General features: G+C 42.0%; 1 protein-coding gene across 6 annotated transcripts in view; it reads left to right on the forward strand.

Moving 5' to 3' along the window:
* LIN54 (lin-54 DREAM MuvB core complex component) overlaps positions 1-18,974 on the forward strand; it is an 87,861-nt gene that overhangs the window by 9,074 nt on the left and 59,813 nt on the right. For 4 of the 6 annotated variants that reach the window (XM_030917914.1, XM_010358946.2, XM_010358947.2 and 1 more), the window contains exon 2: positions 15,977-16,692. In XM_030917914.1, coding sequence (XP_030773774.1) covers positions 16,009-16,692 — 684 coding nt within the window. In that variant the 5' untranslated portion in view covers positions 15,977-16,008. The remainder of the gene's footprint in view (positions 1-15,976; positions 16,693-18,974) is intronic. The other 2 variants (XM_030917930.1, XM_030917922.1) reach the window with 1 other exon arrangement.

Consider the following 18,974-nt stretch of genomic DNA (forward strand, 5'->3'; position numbering starts at 1 on the left):
GTTTCACTATATTGGCCAGGCTGGTCTCGAACTCCTGACCTCGCAATCTGTCCCCCTCAGCCTCCGCAAGTGCTGGGATTACAGGCGTAAGCCACTGCACCTGGCGGTGCATACTACATACTCTATATCCTACATACTTTATATCCTATGATGACTCAATTTCTACGCCACTCTTCTGTGTTTGAATGCTGCAAGGCTTTCCTTCTTAAATCTCAGGTTAAGTGGTTTGGCTTTTATTTGGCATAAATATGTCATTTATCTTATAAGTCCATTTTGTGCCTTTTTCTTTAGCTCATCTGAATTCTTGTACATTGATTTTGGATGTGATGTGGTTATTCAAATGATCCAGAATGTACTTTATAAAAATACTATTGAAATGAAAATACAAACCTTTCTTTTTTAAAAAAAATTTAGGCCAGGTGCGGTAGCTCACGCCTGTAATTCCAGCACTCTGTGAGGCCGAGGTGGGTGGATGGCTTGAGCTCAGGAGTTTGAGACTAGCCTGGGCAATATGGCGAGACCCTGTCTCTAGAAAAACGAGACAAATTAGCTAGTTGTGGTGGCGCACACCCGTAGTTCCAGCTACTCCAGGGGCTGAGGTGGGAGGATCACTTGAGCCCCCAGGTGGAGGTTGCTGTAAGCCAAGATTGTGCTACTGCATTCCAGCCTGGGCAATAGAGTGAGACTCTGTCTCAAAAAAAAAGTTATGTATTTAATTTGTTTTTTTCATGGAACACTTCACAAATTTGCATGTCGTCCTTGCATAGGGGCCATACCAGTCTTCTCTGGGAAATACAAACCTTTCAAACCTTCATCAGAACTCATGGGTTATAGTCCACTGCTCCCAGTTTAGTTTGAGAAATGTAGTTCTATAACTGGTTTTTTAGTTGATGTTTGATTTTAGAAATAAAAGCTAAAATCCGGCTGAGCGAGGTGGCTTACACCTTTAATCCCAGCACTTTGGGAGACCGAGGTGGGTGGATCATTTGAGGTCAGGAGTTCAAGACCAGCCTGGCCAACATAGTGAAATCCCGTGCCTACTAAAAATACAAAAAATCAGTCTAGTGTGGTGGCATACGTCTGTAATCCCAGCTATTCAGGAGGCTGAGGCGGGAGAATCACTGAAACTTGGGAGGCGGAGGTTGCAGTGAGCAGAGATCATGCCACTGCACTCCAACCTGGGTGACAGAGCAAGACTCCATCTCACATACAAAAAGAAAAGCTAAAATCTAAGTGGTATAGTTAACCAGTTATTGCTGGTAGTAAGCTCTAGGTACAAAACATACAGTTGACCCTTGAACAACGTGGGAATTAGGGACACCAACCCCAAGCAGTCATATCCACATCCACGTATGACTTTTGAATCCCCAAAAACTTGTTGTCCAAGCCTTACTGATAACATAGTTGATTAACACATATTTTATATATTTATTGCATGTCATATTATTACAATAAAGTATGCTAGAGAAAAAATGTTATTACAGAAACTGTAAGGGAGAGAAAATATAGTTACTGTTCATGAACTGAAGTGGATCGAGGAAGAGCAGCGATGGGTCTTGCTGTCTGGAGTGGCAGAGGCAGAAGAGGTGGAGAAGGTACATGAGGAGACAGGAGAGGCAGGGACACTTGATGTAACTTTATGGAAATACATTGTAATTTCTGTCCGACTTTTTCCCTCCCTCCCTTCTTCCCTCCCTCCTTCCCTCCCTCCCTCCTTCCTTCCTTCCTCCCTCACCCTCACTTTTTTTTTTTTTAAAGAGGTGATGTCTCACTGTGTTGCTGGTCTTGAACTCCTGCCTCAGTCTCTCAAGTAGCTGGGATTAAAGGCGTGTACCACTATGCCTGATTTCTCTAACAATATTTCCCTATGGTAGCAAGCTTTTTTTCACTGTTTGCTTTAGCTTCATTGTGTGTATCGTAGAAGGGTCCATGTCATAAAATATGTCAAAAGCAGCCTTGAATAATGCCAATTGTCTACTGTCAATTTGTTTTCTGTGCTTCTTCTACATCTTCTTTCTTCTTGTCTGGCACTAGTTCAGAAGCAGTCATCTCCATCAAGTTGTCCCCCGTTAATTCCTCTGGTATGGTATCTGTTAGCTCTTAAATTTCTCCAAGATCCTTTCTTTTTCTTTTTCTTTTCTTTTCGGCAGGATTTCACTCCTGCTCAGGCTGGAGTGCAGTGGTGTGATCATAGCTCACAGCATCCTTGACCTCCTGGGCTCAAGTGATCCTTCCACCTCAGCCTCCTGAGTAGCTGGGACTACAGGTGCACACCACCACATCTGGCTAACTTTTAAATTTTTTGTAGAGTTGGGATCTCACTAGGTTGCCCAGGTTGCTCTCAAACTGTAGGGCTCAAGTGATCCCCTCACCTTGGCCTCCCGCAGTGTTGGGATTACAGGCATGAGCCACTGTGCCTTACCCAAGATGCATATCTTGAAACCCTTCACCTTCCACCATTTTTGTCATATCCACAATTTATTTCATGATTTTCTTCATTGGTTATGTCGTAAATCCTGTGAAGTCATGCACAATGTCTAGATGCAGTTTTCTCTGTAAGAATTTATTGCTTTTGGGCCGGGCCTGGAGGCTCATGCCTGTAATCCCAGCATTTTGGGAGGCCAAGGTGGGTGGATCACCTGAGGTTAGGAGGTTGAGCCCAGCCTGGCCAACATGGCAGAACGCTGTCTCTACTAAAAATACAAAAATTAGCTGGGTGTGGTGGCGTGTGCCTTTAATACCAGCTATTTGGGAGGCTGAGGCAGGACAATCAGTTGAACCTGAGAAGCAGAGGTTGCAGTGAGCCGAGGTTCAGATTGTGCCACTGCACTTCACCCTGGGGGACAAAGTGAGACTCCATCTCCAAAAAAACAAAACAAAAAAAGAATTTATTGCCTTGGGCTTGATGGCTTTCATGGCTTTGTCTATAACAATGACGGCATCTTCAGTGGTGTAATCCTTTCTGATTTTCATAATGTTCTCTCAACCGGGTTCTCTTCCATATAGACTTGATGTTCATTCCATAGAGTACCATATATAATGAGCCTTAAAGGGCCTTAGAGCCCAAATTAAAGATGATGTATCTGGGGGCAAGTAGACCATGTGGATGCCTTCGGTGTTGAACACATGGGGTTCTGAGTGGCTGGGAGCATTGTCCAATATCAAAGGAATTTTAAAAGGCAGTTCCTTACTGGCAAGGTACTTCTGTCTTCAGGGACGAAACACTGTTGGACCCAATCCAGAAAAAGAGTTCTCATTGTCCAGGCCTTCTTGTTGTACATTTGGAAAAGTGGCAACTGGCGTTTATCCTTTCCCTTCAAGGCTCAGGGTTTAGCAGCTTTATAGATAAGGGCAGTTCTGATCATGAACCCAACTACATTTGCACAAAACAATAGACTTAGCCTATCCTTTCCTGCCTTAAAAATTGTGGTGCTGCCTTCTCTTCCTTACTGATAAATGTCTTTTATGGCATTCTTTTCCAGAATAAGGCACTTTCAAAACTGCATTGAAAACCTGTTTGGGCTGGGCATGGTGGCTCATACCTGTAATCCCAGCACTTTGGAGAGCTGAGGCAGGAGGATCACTTGAGTCTAGGAGTTCGAGACCAGCCTGGGCAACATAATGAGACCCTATCTCTATAAAAATTTTAAAAATTTAGGCATGCACCTGTGGTCCCAGTTACTCAGGAGGCTGAGGTATGAGGATCACTTGAGCCCAGGAGGTTGAGGCTGCAGTGAGCTCTGATTATGCCACTGCTCTCCAGTCTGGGTGACAGAATGAGACCCAAAAAACAACAAAACAAAAAACCTGTTTGGGCATATATCCATTCTCCTCAATGATTTTCTTAATGGCACCTGGGAATTCTTGGTCACCAGAAGCTGCTTCTCCTGTTTTCTTGACCTTTTTTTTTGTTTTGTTTTTTTGAGACAGTCTCGCTCTATCACCTAGGCTGGAGTGCAGTGGTGCGATCTCAGCTCACTAGAGCCTCCACCTCCCGGGTTCAAGCTATTCTCCCACCTCTGCCTCCCAAGAAGCTGGGACCACAGGCATGTGCCACCATACACAGCTAATTTTTGTATTTTTTGGTAGAGACGGGGTTTTACCGTATTGGCCAGGCTGGTCCAAAACTCCTGACCTCAGGTGATCTGCCTGCCTTATCCTCCCAAAGTGCTGGGATTATAGGCATGAGCCAAATCCCAGCACTTTGGCCACACCTGGCCAAAGGCTGCATTTTCAATGTTAGACAAAAAAATATTTCGCTAAAAGTGCAAGGTTTTTGTATCTGCTGGTGTAACTGCAGTGATGGCTTAACAGATTTCCTTTTTTTTTTTTTTTTTTGAGATGGAGTCTCGCTCTGTCGCCCAGGCTGGAGTGCAGTGGCCAGATCTCAGCTCACTGTAAGCTCCGCCTCCCGGGTTCACGCCATTCTCCTGCCTCAGCCTCCTGAGTAGCTGGGACTACAGGCGCCCGCCACCTCGCCCGGCTAGTTTTTTTTTGTATTTTTAGTAGAGACGGGGTTTCACCGTGTTAGCCAGGATAGTCTCGATCTCCTGACCTCGTGATCCGCCCGTCTCGGCCTCCCAAAGTGCTGGGATTACAGGCTTGAGCCACCGCGCCCAGCCTAGATTTCCTTTTTTATAATGGTCTTTACACTGGATTCATTTATCTTGAAATGTTGGGCAACTGCAGCTGTAGACCTCAATCTGCAGTACATATCAAGCAGTTAAAGTTTTGCTTGTAATGTCATACTTTTCTCTGCTTCTTGGGAGCACTTCCAGCATCATTAGTGGCACTTCATATGGGTCTCCTAGTGTATTCGAGTTTTACAGTATTGCACTAAGCACGATGAAAAATATGGGAGATCACCTTTTACTGCAATACACAATTTACTGGAGGGAGGAACTGCTCATGTGGAAACAGACAATTAGTGGCAACACTTGAGTTCACCACAGTAGCAACAGGAGGTGGCTACAAAAATGTTACAATAGTATAGTATGTACTACAGTTACTTTTTTGTGGTTTTGATTTAATAGTGCATCTTTGTTTACATTTCTCTCCACTGCAAATGATACAATGTATTTGTGTGGGTAAGTTTTTATACATTTTAACATTTATAATTTATATATTTTATGGTAGTAAATTATAAAACACAATGTTTACATATGTTTTATGCATTCATGACATATCAAACTTTTTCTTAAATCTTTTTGATATTTCTAAGTGGTGACATGGTTCATCAGCAAGTTTTTTCAAATTGCCACAAATTTCCAAAAAATATTTAATATATTTATGGAAAAAAAAATGTGTGTAAGTGGACCCTGTTGTTCAAAGGTCAACTAGGCCGGGCGCGGTGGCTCAAGCCTGTAATCCCAGCACTTTGGGAGGCCGAGACGGGCAGATCACGAGGTCAGGAGATCGAGACCATCCTGGCTAATACGGTGAAACCCCGTCTCTACTAGAAAAAAAAAAAAAAAAACAAAAAACTAGGCAGGCGAGGTGGCGGGCACCTGTAGTCCCAGCTACTCCGGAGGCTGAGGCAGGAGAATGGCGTGAACCCGGGAGGCGGAGCTTGCTGAGATCCGGCCACTGCACTCCAGCCTGGGCGGCAGAGCGAGACTCCGTCTCAAAAAAAAAAAAAAAAACAAAGGTCAACTAAACACTCAGATTCCCCCTCCCCTCCCCCTCGCCCGTGGACAGAGTCTCGCACTGTCGCCAGAGTTGGAGTGCAATGCTGCTATCTCTGCTCACTGCAACCTCCGCCTCCCGGGTTCAAGCAGTTCTCCTGCTGTAGCCTCCTGAGTAGCCAGGACTACAGGCATGTAGCACCACGCCCAGCTGATTTTTGTAGTTTTAGTGGAGATGTGGTTTCACTATATTGGCCAGGCTGGTCTTGAACTCCTGACCTTCTGAGATTACACTTTCCTCCTGTCTCAGCCTCTCGAGTAGCTAGGACTTTAGACATGCTCCACCATGCCCGGCTAATTTTTAAAAATTATTTTTTTGTAGAGAAGAGGGTCTTACCATGTTATGCCCAGGCTGGTTTCCAGCTCCTGGACTTAAGCAGTCCTCTTGCCTTGGCCTCCCAGAGTGTTGGGATTACAGTTGTGAGCCACTGAACCCGGCCCAGACCTTTTCTTGTTAGAAGTTAGGACTTTGCTCCTAGTTCAAAGGGCGAGTCCCACTCCTGTAATTTTTATTGTCTTTTAACAGGACAGGTAAAAATCTATGTTCTTCTGACAACAGAACTTCAAAATATATGAAGCAAAAATGTGCAGAAGAGGAGACATAGACAAATCCACCATCATATTTGGGAATTTTAACAGCCTAAAAATTTATTAAGGATATCAAGGATCTGAATAACACTATCAACCAGCTTTTGCTAACTGACATAAATAGAATACTACCCTCAGCAACTATTAAGAAAAAAAATGTTCTTGTCCGGGCACGGTGGCTCTCGCCTGTAATCTCAGCACTTTGGGAGGCTGAGGAGGGCAGATTGCCTGAGTTCAGGAGTTTGAGACCAGTCTGGCCAACACGGCGAAACCCCGTCTACTAAAAATACAAAAAAATTAACTGGGCGTGGTACCATGCACCTGTAATCCCAGCTGCTTGGGAGGCTGAGGCAGTGGAATTGTGTGAACCAGGGAGGTGGAGGTTGCATTCAGCCCAGATTGCACCACTGCACTCCAGCCTAGGTGACAGAGTGAGACTCTGTCTCAAAAAAAAAAAAAAAACAAAAACTAAAAAAAAGTAAAAATTCTTTTCAAATGCAGAAGGAACATTCACCAAGAGAGAATATACTGAGTCAAAATACAAGTCTCTAATTTCAAATGAGAATGTTGCAGAGTATTATGTTCTCTGACAATACTATAATTAAATTAGTAATCAATAATAATAGCATAGCTAGAAATTCTCCAAGTGCTTGGGAATTAAATGGTACACTTTATTATCCATGTGTCAGATGAAATCACAAGCAATATTAGAAAACATTTGAAGTGAATGGTAATAAAAATGTATTGAAATTAATGGAATACATCTAAAGCAGCTTTGGGGAAAAGTTTTCATATTAAAGGCTTACTGTAAACAAGAAGAAAGTTTTAAAATCAATCAATCATTTAAACGAGGAGTTGACAGACTTTTTCTGTAAAGGTCCAGGTAGCAAATATTTGAGGCTTTGTAAGTCATGTAAGTCTGTCACATATTCTCCCTCACCCCAACCATTTAAAAATGTAAATATCAGGCCGGGCACAGTGGCTCATGCCTGTAATCCCAGCACTTTGGGAGGCTGAGGCAGGTGCATCAGTTGAGATCAGAAATTCAAGACCAGCCTGACCAACATGGTGAAACCCCATCTCTACTAAAAATACAAAAGTAGCCAGCATGGAGGCATGCACCTCTAATCCCAGCTGCTTGGGAAGCTGAGGCAGGAGAGTCACTTGAACCCGGGAAGCAGAGGTTGCAGTGAGCCAAGATCGCACCACTGCACTCTAGCCTGGGTGACAGAGCAAGGCTCTGTCTCAAAAACAAACGAAAAAACAACCATTCTTAGGTGGGAAGCAATACATAAAGACCATTGTCATGATTTAGTAGTTTGGTGAACACTGATCTGTGCTTCCATCTTAGGATTCTAGGCGGGTGGGCGTGGTGGCTCACTCCTGTAATCCCAGCACTTTGGGAGGCCGAGGCAGGCAGATCACCTGAGGTGTGGAGTTTGAGACCAGCTTGACCAACATGGAGAAACCCTGTCTCTACTAAAAATACAAAAAATTAGCCAGGCGTGGTGACACATGCCTATAATCCCAGCTACTTGGGAGGCTGAGGCAGGAGAATCGCTTGAACCCGGGTGGCGGAGGTTGTGGTGAGCCAAGATTGCGCCATTGCACTTCAGCCTGGGCAACATGAAACTCCATCTCAAAAAAAAAAAAAAAAAAAAAAAAAAAAGATTCTAGGAAAAGAAGAATAAATCAAACAGAAGGAAAGAGGTAAAAATAATAGTTAATTAAATAAAAAATGGGCTAGGCATAGTGGTGCATGCTGAGAGGCCAAGCTGGGCAGATCACTTGAGCTCAGGAGTTTGAGATCAGCCTAGGCAGCGTGGTGAAATCTCATTTCTACAAAACAAAAGCCAGGCATTGTGGTGCATGCCTGTAGTCCCAGCTACTTGCAGGGCTGAGGCAGGAGGATTGCTTGAGCCTGGGAATTTGACGCTTCAGTGAGCCATGTTCATGCCACTGTGTCATGGTTTGCTTGCTGCAGCCTCCAAGTCAAGGGAGTGTGAGCTAGGACTACAAGCAGGCCCTACCACACCCAGCTAATTTTTATCTTTATTTTGTTGAGGTGGGGTCTTGATATGTTGTCCAGACTGGTCTCAAACCTGTGGCCACAAGTGAGCCATCTTAACCTCTCAAAGTTCTGAGATTACAAGTGTGAGCCACCATGCCTGGTCCAAAAATGGTTCTTTGTAAAGCTCAATAAAATGGATAAATCTCTAGCTAATCAAGAATAAAAGGAGAGAAGACAATTTACCACTATGAGGAATGAAGAGAGGACATTTCTACAGATCGTGCAGATATTAAAAGAATATTACATGTAACTTTATACTAATACATTTGGCAGCTTAGAGGAAATAGACAAATTCCTTCAAAGACACAAACTATCAAATATCCCAGGTTACTTGGGAAGAAGGATATCTGAATAGCCCTGCATCTGCTAAAGAAAGTGAATTTATATTTAAAAACCTTCCCACAAGGAAGCTTTATATCTAGATGGCTTTACTGGTGAATTTTAGCAAATATTTAAGGAGGAAATAGAGACAATTCTGTGCAAACTTTTCCTGAAAAATAAGAACACACTCCAATTCATTTTATTAGCTAGCATTGTCTCCAGGCAGACACTATAAAATGAAAAGAAAACTACAGAACAATATCCCTCGTGAACATAACAAAAATGTTTAACAAAATATTAGCACAATGTAATTTAGCAATATATATATAAATTATAAGATGTGATCAAGTGGGGCTTATATAAGGAATACTAAATTAATTTAATCAAAAATTAATATGATTCACAGACTAAAAAAAGAAAAGCCATACGATTCACTAGTTGCAGAAAAAGCATATGATAGAATTAAACATCCTTTTATGATTTTTAAAAAAACCTCATCAAATCGGGAAAGAAGTAAACTTTCTCAACCTGGTAAAGAAAATCTATGGAAACCTATAACTAACAGATAAAATTAGGAACAGGGCAAGGATGTCTGCTGTCACCACTTTTAGTCAACATTTTACTGGAGGTCCCAGCAAGGTGTAGTAAGGGAAAAGAAATATAAAACGTGCAGATTGGAAAGGAGGAAATAAAGACGTTACAGACAACATGGACTGTATTTGTAGAAATTCGTAAGGAATCTATACTGAAAAACTATCAGAATTAACAAGTGAGTTTAGCTGGGTTGTAGGATACATGGACAGTATACAAAAATCAATTTTATTTGTACATACTCGTAAACAATTGGAAAACGGAAAAAAGTGCCATTTATAACAGCATCAAAAAACCATGAAATACTTAAGGATAAATTTAACAAAATACATATAAGACCTATATACTTAAAGTGCACAATATTGCTAACATAAATAAGATATAGTTATTTGGGAGACAATTCTCCATGGATCTTTTTTTCCCCCCCTTAAGAGACAGGCTCTTACTGTGTTGCCCAGGCTGCAGTACAGTGGTGCACTGTAGCCTTGAACTTCTGGCATCAAGCGATCCTCCCATCTCATCCTTCTGAATAGCTGGGACTACAGGTGCACGCCATTGCACCTGGCTTTTCCATAGGTCCTTGCATTTCTGTACCTCTTACCAGTGAGGCAGTGACAGCCCTTTTGTTTTAAATGATCTTTTCAGTGATATCTGTATAGCAAACAGCCTAGGATGATACAGCATCTCCCTCTGTAGCAAAGGGCAGATTTGCTTATTGTCCAGTATAATAAAGATAATATCTCCCTCTGGGCAAAGAGCAGGTTTGCTTTGGGTTCCCTGGCTGGGCGCAGTGGCTCACGCCTGTAATCCCAGCACTTTGGGAGGCCGAGGCGGTCGGATCACGAGGTCAGGAGATCGAGACCATCCTGGCTAACATAGTGAAACCCTGTCTCTACTAAAAATACAAAAAATTAACTGGGCGTGGTGGCGGGCACCAGTAGTCCCAGCTACTCAGGAGGCTGAGGCAGGAGAATGACATGAACCTGGGAGGCGGAGCTTGCAGTGAGCGGAGATCGCGCCACTGCACTCCAGCATGGGCAACCGAGAGAGACTCTGTCTCAAAACAACAACAACAAAAGATTTGGGTTCCCTAAGCTCAGGGTTCCTCAGCTATGATGCAAACCTACTGCATGTGCAGCATCTACCTGGACCCCCCCTGTGTCTTCCCTGCGGGACTTGGGGGATATGGGGGAACTGATACACACATGATGCTCGTGTTCCTTGCTGTACTGTGGGTCAAAAGTCCTTTTGTCTCTGACACAGGACTACTGTGTCTTCTGCCGGTATCCATGGAAGAGTACTAGGCTACTTTATTAGCTTTCAAAGAGAGTAGGAAGTCTCAGACCTCTCACAGTTCTTGATAGTTTTGGCCATGAGGATGGGGTACTGATAGGCATGGCATTCTGAGAGGAAGGATGAGAGCCTCTTGGGCTAGGTTAGGAGATATAAAAATTCTCTCTGGCGTCTGTTAGTGAATGGTCTTACCCAGGTGGTGGGCAAGGGCAGTGAGGATAGGGAGAGTGAAAGTCCTCCACTGTTCTACCTGTTAATGAATAATTTAGAGGCTTAGTTGAGAGGCAGGATTGAAACATACCACCTGAATTGTGCTTTGGTTGTTGTATGCTCACCTTCATGGCCCCTGCTCTGCTGAAAGGCAATGTGGCTACAGCTGCTGAGTTAAGGAGCCCTCAAAGCGGAACATATGGTTTCCACAATAAGGATATAGAGCTTTAGGTGGATTCAAAACCTTAGAATTTGGTTGAGCTGCAAGGGTTAATGCTTGAAAATGAAAGTAAATGCAAACTTTGCTTATTGCTGTAGAGCCACAGTCTTGCTCTGTGGCCTGACCTCTCCCTCCTCCTACTCTTTAATTTCAGGTGCTTTAAAGAGAAAGATTAAAAGGGGTTGGGCTGATGTCTGTGTGTCCTTAGGGGGACCAAAGGCCATACCCATATGTCTAACTAAATATGCTAGAAGAACTTCAGGGAGAGGAAGGAGTCAAACTTTTATGGTTCTGTTGGATATAGGAACTAAATCATCATTCGGTGGGGGTGGAGTATCCGGATTCAACTCTTGGGATTTGGGGAAGAAAGTTAGTGTGACATTGTGAGTGGAGCCCTTTGTTGTATGTTGTTGTGATTGTCATTGCCGGTGCATATTTGATGTTGATATTTTTACATGCCTGTGCCGTGAATGCCCATAAGTGCCAGAGGGAATTCTTTGATCAGGAAGAGTCACATAAAGAAGTGCTAGTACTTTGGGGTCCCAAAACCCTAGTGAGTCCTTTAAGATGTTGTAAGTGACGGGTAACTTTGCAGTACATGTAACTAATTCATCCAATTCAGTAAGACTGTAAACCGGTTTTTTTTTTCCCTTGAGACAGAGTCTCGCTCTGTCTCCCAGGCTGGAGTGCAGTGGTGCCATCTCTGCTCATGGAAGCTCCGCCTCCCGGGTTCACGCCATTCTCCTGCCTCAGCCTCCAGAGTAGGCGGGACTACGGGCGCCCACCGCCACGCCTGGCTAATTTTTTGTATTTTAGTAGAGATGGGGTTTCACCATGTTAGCCAGGATGATCTTGATCTCCTGACCTCATGGTCCGCCTGCTTCGGCCTCCCAAAGTGCTGGGATTACAGGCATGAGCCACCACACCCGGCCAAACCAGGTATTTTTAAAAGAAAAAAAAAAAATGACAGAGACTTTAACAGGAACTTGTCAAAGGAAGATATACAGATAGACAATATGCACATGAACAGAGGCTAGAGTCATTAATCATCTGGGAATTGCAAATTAAAAACACAATGAGATATCACTTCACACACACTAGAATGGCTGGAATTAAAAAGACCAACAGAAGACTGACAATACCAATTGTTGGTGAGGCTGTGGAGCAGCTAGAACTCTCATACATTGCTGGTGGGTGTATAAAACGCTACAGTTAAGTTGAGAAATAGTTTAGCAGTTTCATGCAAAATTAAAAATAAACTTACCATGTGATTCACCTGGAAGGAATTGCAAGATCTCCTTTTAGATATTTACTCAAAAGAAATGAAAAATATATTTTCAGAAAAAACTTGAACCTAAATATTTATAGCAGTTTATAGTAGAATTAGTCATCATAGTTCCAAACTGGAAACAGTCCAAATGTCTGTTAACAGATGAATGCATATACAAATTGTCATTGATTTGTACAGTGGAATATTACTCAGCAGTAAAAAGGAGTGGAACTACTAATAAGTAAAACAATGCAGATAAATCTCAAAAGCATGCTGAAGGAAAAAAAACTCATACCATATGATTGCTTTATGTCGTAAGTACATATATTATTCAATTTATATGAATTTCTGGGATGAGCAAAAAGACAACACTAATCTTTAGTGATAGAACAGACCTACTTCTCAAAAGAAGACAAATGTGGCCAAAAAACATGAAAAAAAGCTCAACATCATTTCATTGATCATCAGAGAAATGCAAATCAAAACCACAATGAGATACCGTCCCATGCCAGTCAGAATGGTAATTATTAAAAAGTCAGGAAACAATAGATGCTGGCGAGGCTGTGGAGAAATAGGAACGCTTTTAACTGTTTGTGAGAATGTAAATTAGTTCAACCATTGTGAAAGACAGTGTGGTGATTCCTCAAGGATCTAGAACCAGAAATACCATTTGACTCAGCAGTCCCATTACTGTGTATATACCCAAAGGAACATAAATCATTCTGCTATAAAGACACGTGCACACGTATGTTTATTGCAGCACTATTCACAATAGCGAAGACTGGGAACCAACCCAAATGCCCATCAGTGATAGACTGGACAAATAAAATTTGGCACATATACACCATGGAATACTATGCAGCCATAAAAAGGAATGAGATCATGTCCTTTGCAGGGACATGGATGAAGCTGGAAGCCATTATCCTCAGCAAACTCACACAGGAACAGAAAACCAAACACTGCATGTTTTCACTCATAAGTGGGAGTTGAACAATGAGAACACATGGACACAGGAAGGGGAACAACACACACTATGGTCTGTTGGGGAGGGAACTTAGAGGATGGGTCAACAGGTATAGCAAACCACCATGGCACACATACACCTGTGTAACAAACCTACATGTTCTGCACATGTATGCCGGTTTTTTGTTTGTTTGTTTGTTTGGAAAAGTAGACTTATTTTTTCCCTGTTGTAAAACACCAATGGTAAAATTTAAGGGAATATAATTTTGGGATTAAGATTATTAACTGTGGCATCTTTTTAAAAAAATTTTTTTGAGACAGAGTCTCACTCTGTTGCCCGGGCTGGAGTGCAGTGGCATAATCTCGGCTCACTGCACCCTCCGCCTCCTGGCTTCAAGCGATTATTGTCCTTCAGCCTCCTGAGTAACTGGAATTACAGGCACCTGCCACCGCCCTGGCTAATTTTTGTATTTTTAGTAGAGATGGAGTTTTGCCATGTTGGCCAGACTGGTCTTGAACACTTGACCTCAGGTGATCTGCCCACCTCGGCTTCCCAAAGTGCTGGGATTACAGGCAAAAGCCACTGTGCCCAGCCAAGATTATTAACTGTGGCATCTTAAAAACCTGAGCTGGAGTCCTGGCTCTACCATTCACTAGCTATGTGACTTTAGGCAAATTAACCTTTCTAAATGACCTCATCTATAAAACAGAGATAATGATGATTCCCATTTCTGAGTTGTTGTGAGAATAAATTAAATTATGTCATCACTGTTGTATAGTAAGCACTCAATAATGATGGTTTATTTTGGCAGTAGTAGTATTTGCCAATGCTAATAGTCATAATTTGCTACTTTTGTGTTAATTTTATATGGGTGGTGTATCTTTTTTTTTTTTTTTTTTTTTTTGAGATGGAGTCTTGCTCTGTCGCCAGGCTGGAGTGCAGTGGCACGATCTCGGCTCACTGTACCTCAGCCTCCCGGGTTCAAGCGATTCTCCTGCCTCAGCCTCCTGAGTAGCTGGTACTATAGGTGTACACCACCATGCCCAGCTAATTTTTGTATTTTTAGTTGAGACAGGGTTTCACCATGTTGGCCAGGATGGTCTCTATCTCTTGACCTCGTGATCTGCCCACCTTGGCCTCCCAAAGTGCTGGGATTACAGGCGTGAGCCACTACGCCCAGCCGGGGTGGTATATTTTTATATTTAAAAAAACGGGGCCGGGCATGGTGGCTCACACCTATAATCCCAGCACTTTGGGAGGCCAACGTGGGCAGATCACCTGAGGTCGGGAGTTTGAGACCAGCCTTACCAACATGGAGAAACTCGGTCTCTACTAAAAATACAAAAAATTAGCTGGGCGTGGTGGCGCATGCCTGTAATCCTAGCTACTTGGGAGGCTGAGGCAGGAGAATCGCTTGAACCTGGGAGGTGGAGGTTACAGTGAGCCAAGATTGCACCATTGCACTCCAGTCTGGGTAACAAGAGCAAGACTCCATCTCAGAAAAAAAAAGGAAGAGAAGAAAGTTGCTGATTAGGTTCCTATGGATCTGATGTTCTGTGGGCAAATAACTCACTGCAATTTATTCTGTCGTAAACATGATTTACTGTCTTTTATACATGAAGATAATATAATTGATTCCTTTATTGGAAGTTCTGCAGACCTTTGGCTAAAAGTACCACAGCTTGAAGTTTTTCATAATCTGCTTTATGACTATTACTTTTTTTTCTTCATGGGGACTGGCTGTGCATCTCTTAAATGGTTCTTTTTGACACTTTAAATGGCTGAGGATGGCCAGGCATGGTGGCTCATGCCTGTAATCCCAGCACTTTGGGAAGCTGAGGCAGGTGGATCACCCGAGGTCAGGAGTTCAAGACCAGTCTGGCCAACATGGCAAAACCCTCTTTCTACTAAAAATACGAAAATTAGCCTGGCATGGTGGCAGGCACCTGTAATTCTAGCTACTCAGGAGGCTGAGGCAGGAGAATCACTTGAACCCAGGAGGCGGAGGTTGCAGTGAGCCGAGATTGTGCCACTGTACTTCAGCCTTGGCAACAGAGTGAGACTCCGTCTCAATAAATAAACAAACAAACAAACAAATAAATAAGTAAATGGCTGAGGAGGGTTTGAGAATCTTCTTTCCAAATAAAAGTTTCCTTGGTATGAAGCTAGTTGATCAAAGTTGGACCACAAATGCTATTTGATCTGCAATTACTGAGATGAATTACTCTAGAAACTCCTTTAACATTAATTTTGGTATTTAATGGATTTTTAAAATGGGATAGTACACTCATATTAGAACCTAGCTCATTGGAGTTTTGAATATATTTTACAATATGTTAATATTTAAATCTTTATTTCCTTGTGTGAATCAGCAGTTTTCAAGTCTGTCAATGAGAGGAAAAAAAACTGGGAAGAAATAAGATCAGATACATCAAAGATGACAAGTTTTATTAGAGGGCATTAGAAAGGAGTTTCATGTGATTATGTGACTTAGTGTTGCCTGAGTGCGAGATACTTGTGGATTGAGACAAGGAGAGTAAGAATGTTTGCTTCTAGTTTTGTGTTCCATATGATCTAGATTACAGATTCTTGCAGGTTGAAGATGTGTTAACATGATTTAGCCCAGATAAGCATCAGGAATGTTCTTCCTTCAATTATATATCAATTTAAAAATTGTCATTTTGTCATTTGCATTTTTCTTGGATTTTTTTTCTTACATCTTTTGAAACCTAGTAACTTGTTCATTTTTCAACTTTTATTACAGTGCCTGATCAACTTTCTAGTGGGAGAACGATCATGGAGGTGGTGCCAGCCGAGGTGAATAGTTTGCTTCCAGAGGAAATAATGGACACTGGTATAACTTTAGTGGATGATGATAGTATTGAGGCTGTTATTGTTTCATCCCCAATTCCCATGGAGACAGAACTGGAAGAAATTGTCAACATAAATTCTACTGGTGACTCTACAGCCACGCCCATTTCCACGGAACCAATCACAGTGTACAGTAACCACACTAACCAAGTTGCAGTGAATACCACAATTACTAAAGCAGATTCTAATACCACAGTGAAACCAGCTTTTCCAAGTGGCCTTCAAAAACTTGGTGCTCAGACTCCTGTGACTATATCAGCCAATCAGATTATTTTAAACAAAGTATCACAGACATCTGATCTTAAACTTGGCAATCAGACCCTTAAACCAGATGGACAGAAGTTAATTTTAACAACTTTGGGCAAGTCTGGTTCACCAATTGTTTTAGCACTACCCCATAGCCAACTACCCCAGGCTCAGAAAGTTACAACTCAGGCCCAGTCAGGAGATGCTAAGTTACCACCGCAGCAAATTAAAGTAGTTACCATTGGAGGGAGGCCAGAGGTGAAACCTGTCATTGGTGTCTCAGCATTGACCCCAGGAAGTCAACTGATTAATACTACAACTCAGCCCTCTGTGTTACAGACCCAACAGTTAAAAACAGTACAGGTAAAAGAAAAAAGGGGGCTTACTAATTAAAATGCATGTTAAAAAAATTTAACTGGTTCATAGTTGTGTTTGTAGGGTTACTAAATACATAGTTGTTACTGAATTCGTTTGAATGTTGTTTTACGTAATTGTGTGTGTTTTTTTTAAGTTTGATATGTCTAATGCTTATGAAAATTTTTACCAGATAACTTACAAAGCAAACTTAATTTTGGTTAAATTCCAAATTAGTATTTTATAGCCTTTTACTAATTTTAAAATGCATTTTATTCTTAGTGGTAGTTTGATTACAAGGATGTTTTGCTGGTATAAAGATGCCAGACTTGCTGCTGGGCTATCAAAAAATCATTTAGACAACATTGTTTTTTGTTTTTTGTTTTTTTCCAGTTAACAGATGGCCAAAGGCTAGGAGAACTTTGTTGCTCTGAGAAACCCTCAGAGCCAGTAATAGTGCATGTTAGCCAGCGTGTGCCTTTTATTTGGAGTTTACTGTTCATTGCCATTATTTATGTTTGTACCATGGAAAAGACAGTGACATGCGATGGAAGATAACATACAGGCTTTAGAGTTGTACCAGCTGGGTTTGAGTTGCCTCTACGTTATCCTACCAGTTATGGAAAACTTTTGTAGGTTTCTCTGAGTTTTTGACTTTTTCTTAAGAATACTTTTTGATCATGATGAAATGTGTAGTATAATTCTCAAAATATTGAGGATGTTTCATAATGGTACCTATTACTAGTATGAACAGGACCCTAAGAAAGAAGGTTACTGGAATATATATTAAGTTATTTCCAGTTTATCAAGCCCAGATAGGCTTTCTTAGGCCACCACTACTCTTAGAAATGCAGTGATCGGCTGGGCGTGGTGGCTCAAGCCTGTAATCCCAGCACTTTGGCAGGCTGAGGTGGGCGGATCCCCTGAGGTCAGGAGTTTGAGACTAGCCTGCCCAACATGGTGAAACCCCATCTCTACTAAAAATACAAAAAATTAGCCAGATCTGGTGGTGAGTGCTTATAATCCCAGCTACTCGGGAGGCTGAGACAGAATTTGTTGAACCCGGGAGGCAGAGGTTGCAGTGAGCCGAGATCGTGCCATTGCACTCCAGCCTGGGCGACAAGAGTGAAACTCCATCTCAAAAAAAAAAAAAGAAAAAAGAAATGCAATGATCTAATTATGACCAGGAAACAAAAATATATCCTCTGTTTGAAAGAGCTATCTTTGAGAAAAAAGGAGAATGCATAGAAATAAAGAAAATGTGTAAGAAGGAAGTAGGAAGGTTTTGGGAAACTACACTTAGCTGATACTAGAAGTAATGTTTTGGTTACTGTGTTGACAGTAGAATTAGAAACCACTTTTCATGGGCTTTGCATTTAAGAACTTTGTAGAATTTCTTAAATCTTATAACTTGCCTGTGTCCCCTTTGCTACTATTAAATGTTTAGTCCTCTTCCTTGTTCATTATTCTCACTTATCTATGACTTCCTTTTACTTCTTATTTTTGCTAAGAATCTCTTGGATGAGAGATCCTATCACCATCAAGCATCTTGTCCTCAGTTTTGAAGCTTGTTTTGATTAGTTTACCAAAGTTTATTTGGCTTTGGCAATATGGATCATAATTATGTTCAAAAGAAACTGATACCAGGTGTGGTGGCTCACATCTGTAAGCCCAACACTTTGGGAGGCCAAGGTGGGCAGATTCTGTGAGGCCAGGAGTTTGAGACCAGTCTGGGCAACATAGTGAAACCCTGTTTCTACCAAAAATACAAAAGGTTAGCCCAGCATGGTGGTGCACACCTGTGTTCCCAGGTACTCAGGAGGCTGAGGTGAGAGGATCGCTTGAGCCGGGGAGGTCTAGGCTGCTGTGAGCTGTGGTCGCACCACTGCACCTCAGCCAGGGCTACAGTAAGACCCTGTCTCAAAAAAAAAAAAAAAAAGGAAAAGAACATAAATTAGAATGTCATTTTTTTTTTTAATTTATGAGAGCAAGGCATATGTGCCATTTCACTGACCAGTGTTGCTTGTATCTATTATTTCTCTACTTTAATTCCCTAAGTAATGACGATAAAAGCGAAGACTTGGATCTAATTCTTATAACTTGTTTTATTGTAACTTTTCTGTCTGTTTTGTTTTTGAGAAAGGTCTCACTGTCACCTAGTCTGGAGTGCAGTGTGTAATCTTGACTCACTGCACCCTTGACCTCCCAGGCTCAAATGATCCTCCCACCTCAGCCTCCCAAGTAGCTGGGACTACAGATGCAAGCCACCATACCTGGCCAATTTTTGTATT

This window comes from Rhinopithecus roxellana, chromosome 2 (genome assembly GCF_007565055.1).
Source record: "Rhinopithecus roxellana isolate Shanxi Qingling chromosome 2, ASM756505v1, whole genome shotgun sequence".
NCBI classification, from domain to species: Eukaryota; Metazoa; Chordata; class Mammalia; order Primates; family Cercopithecidae; genus Rhinopithecus; species Rhinopithecus roxellana.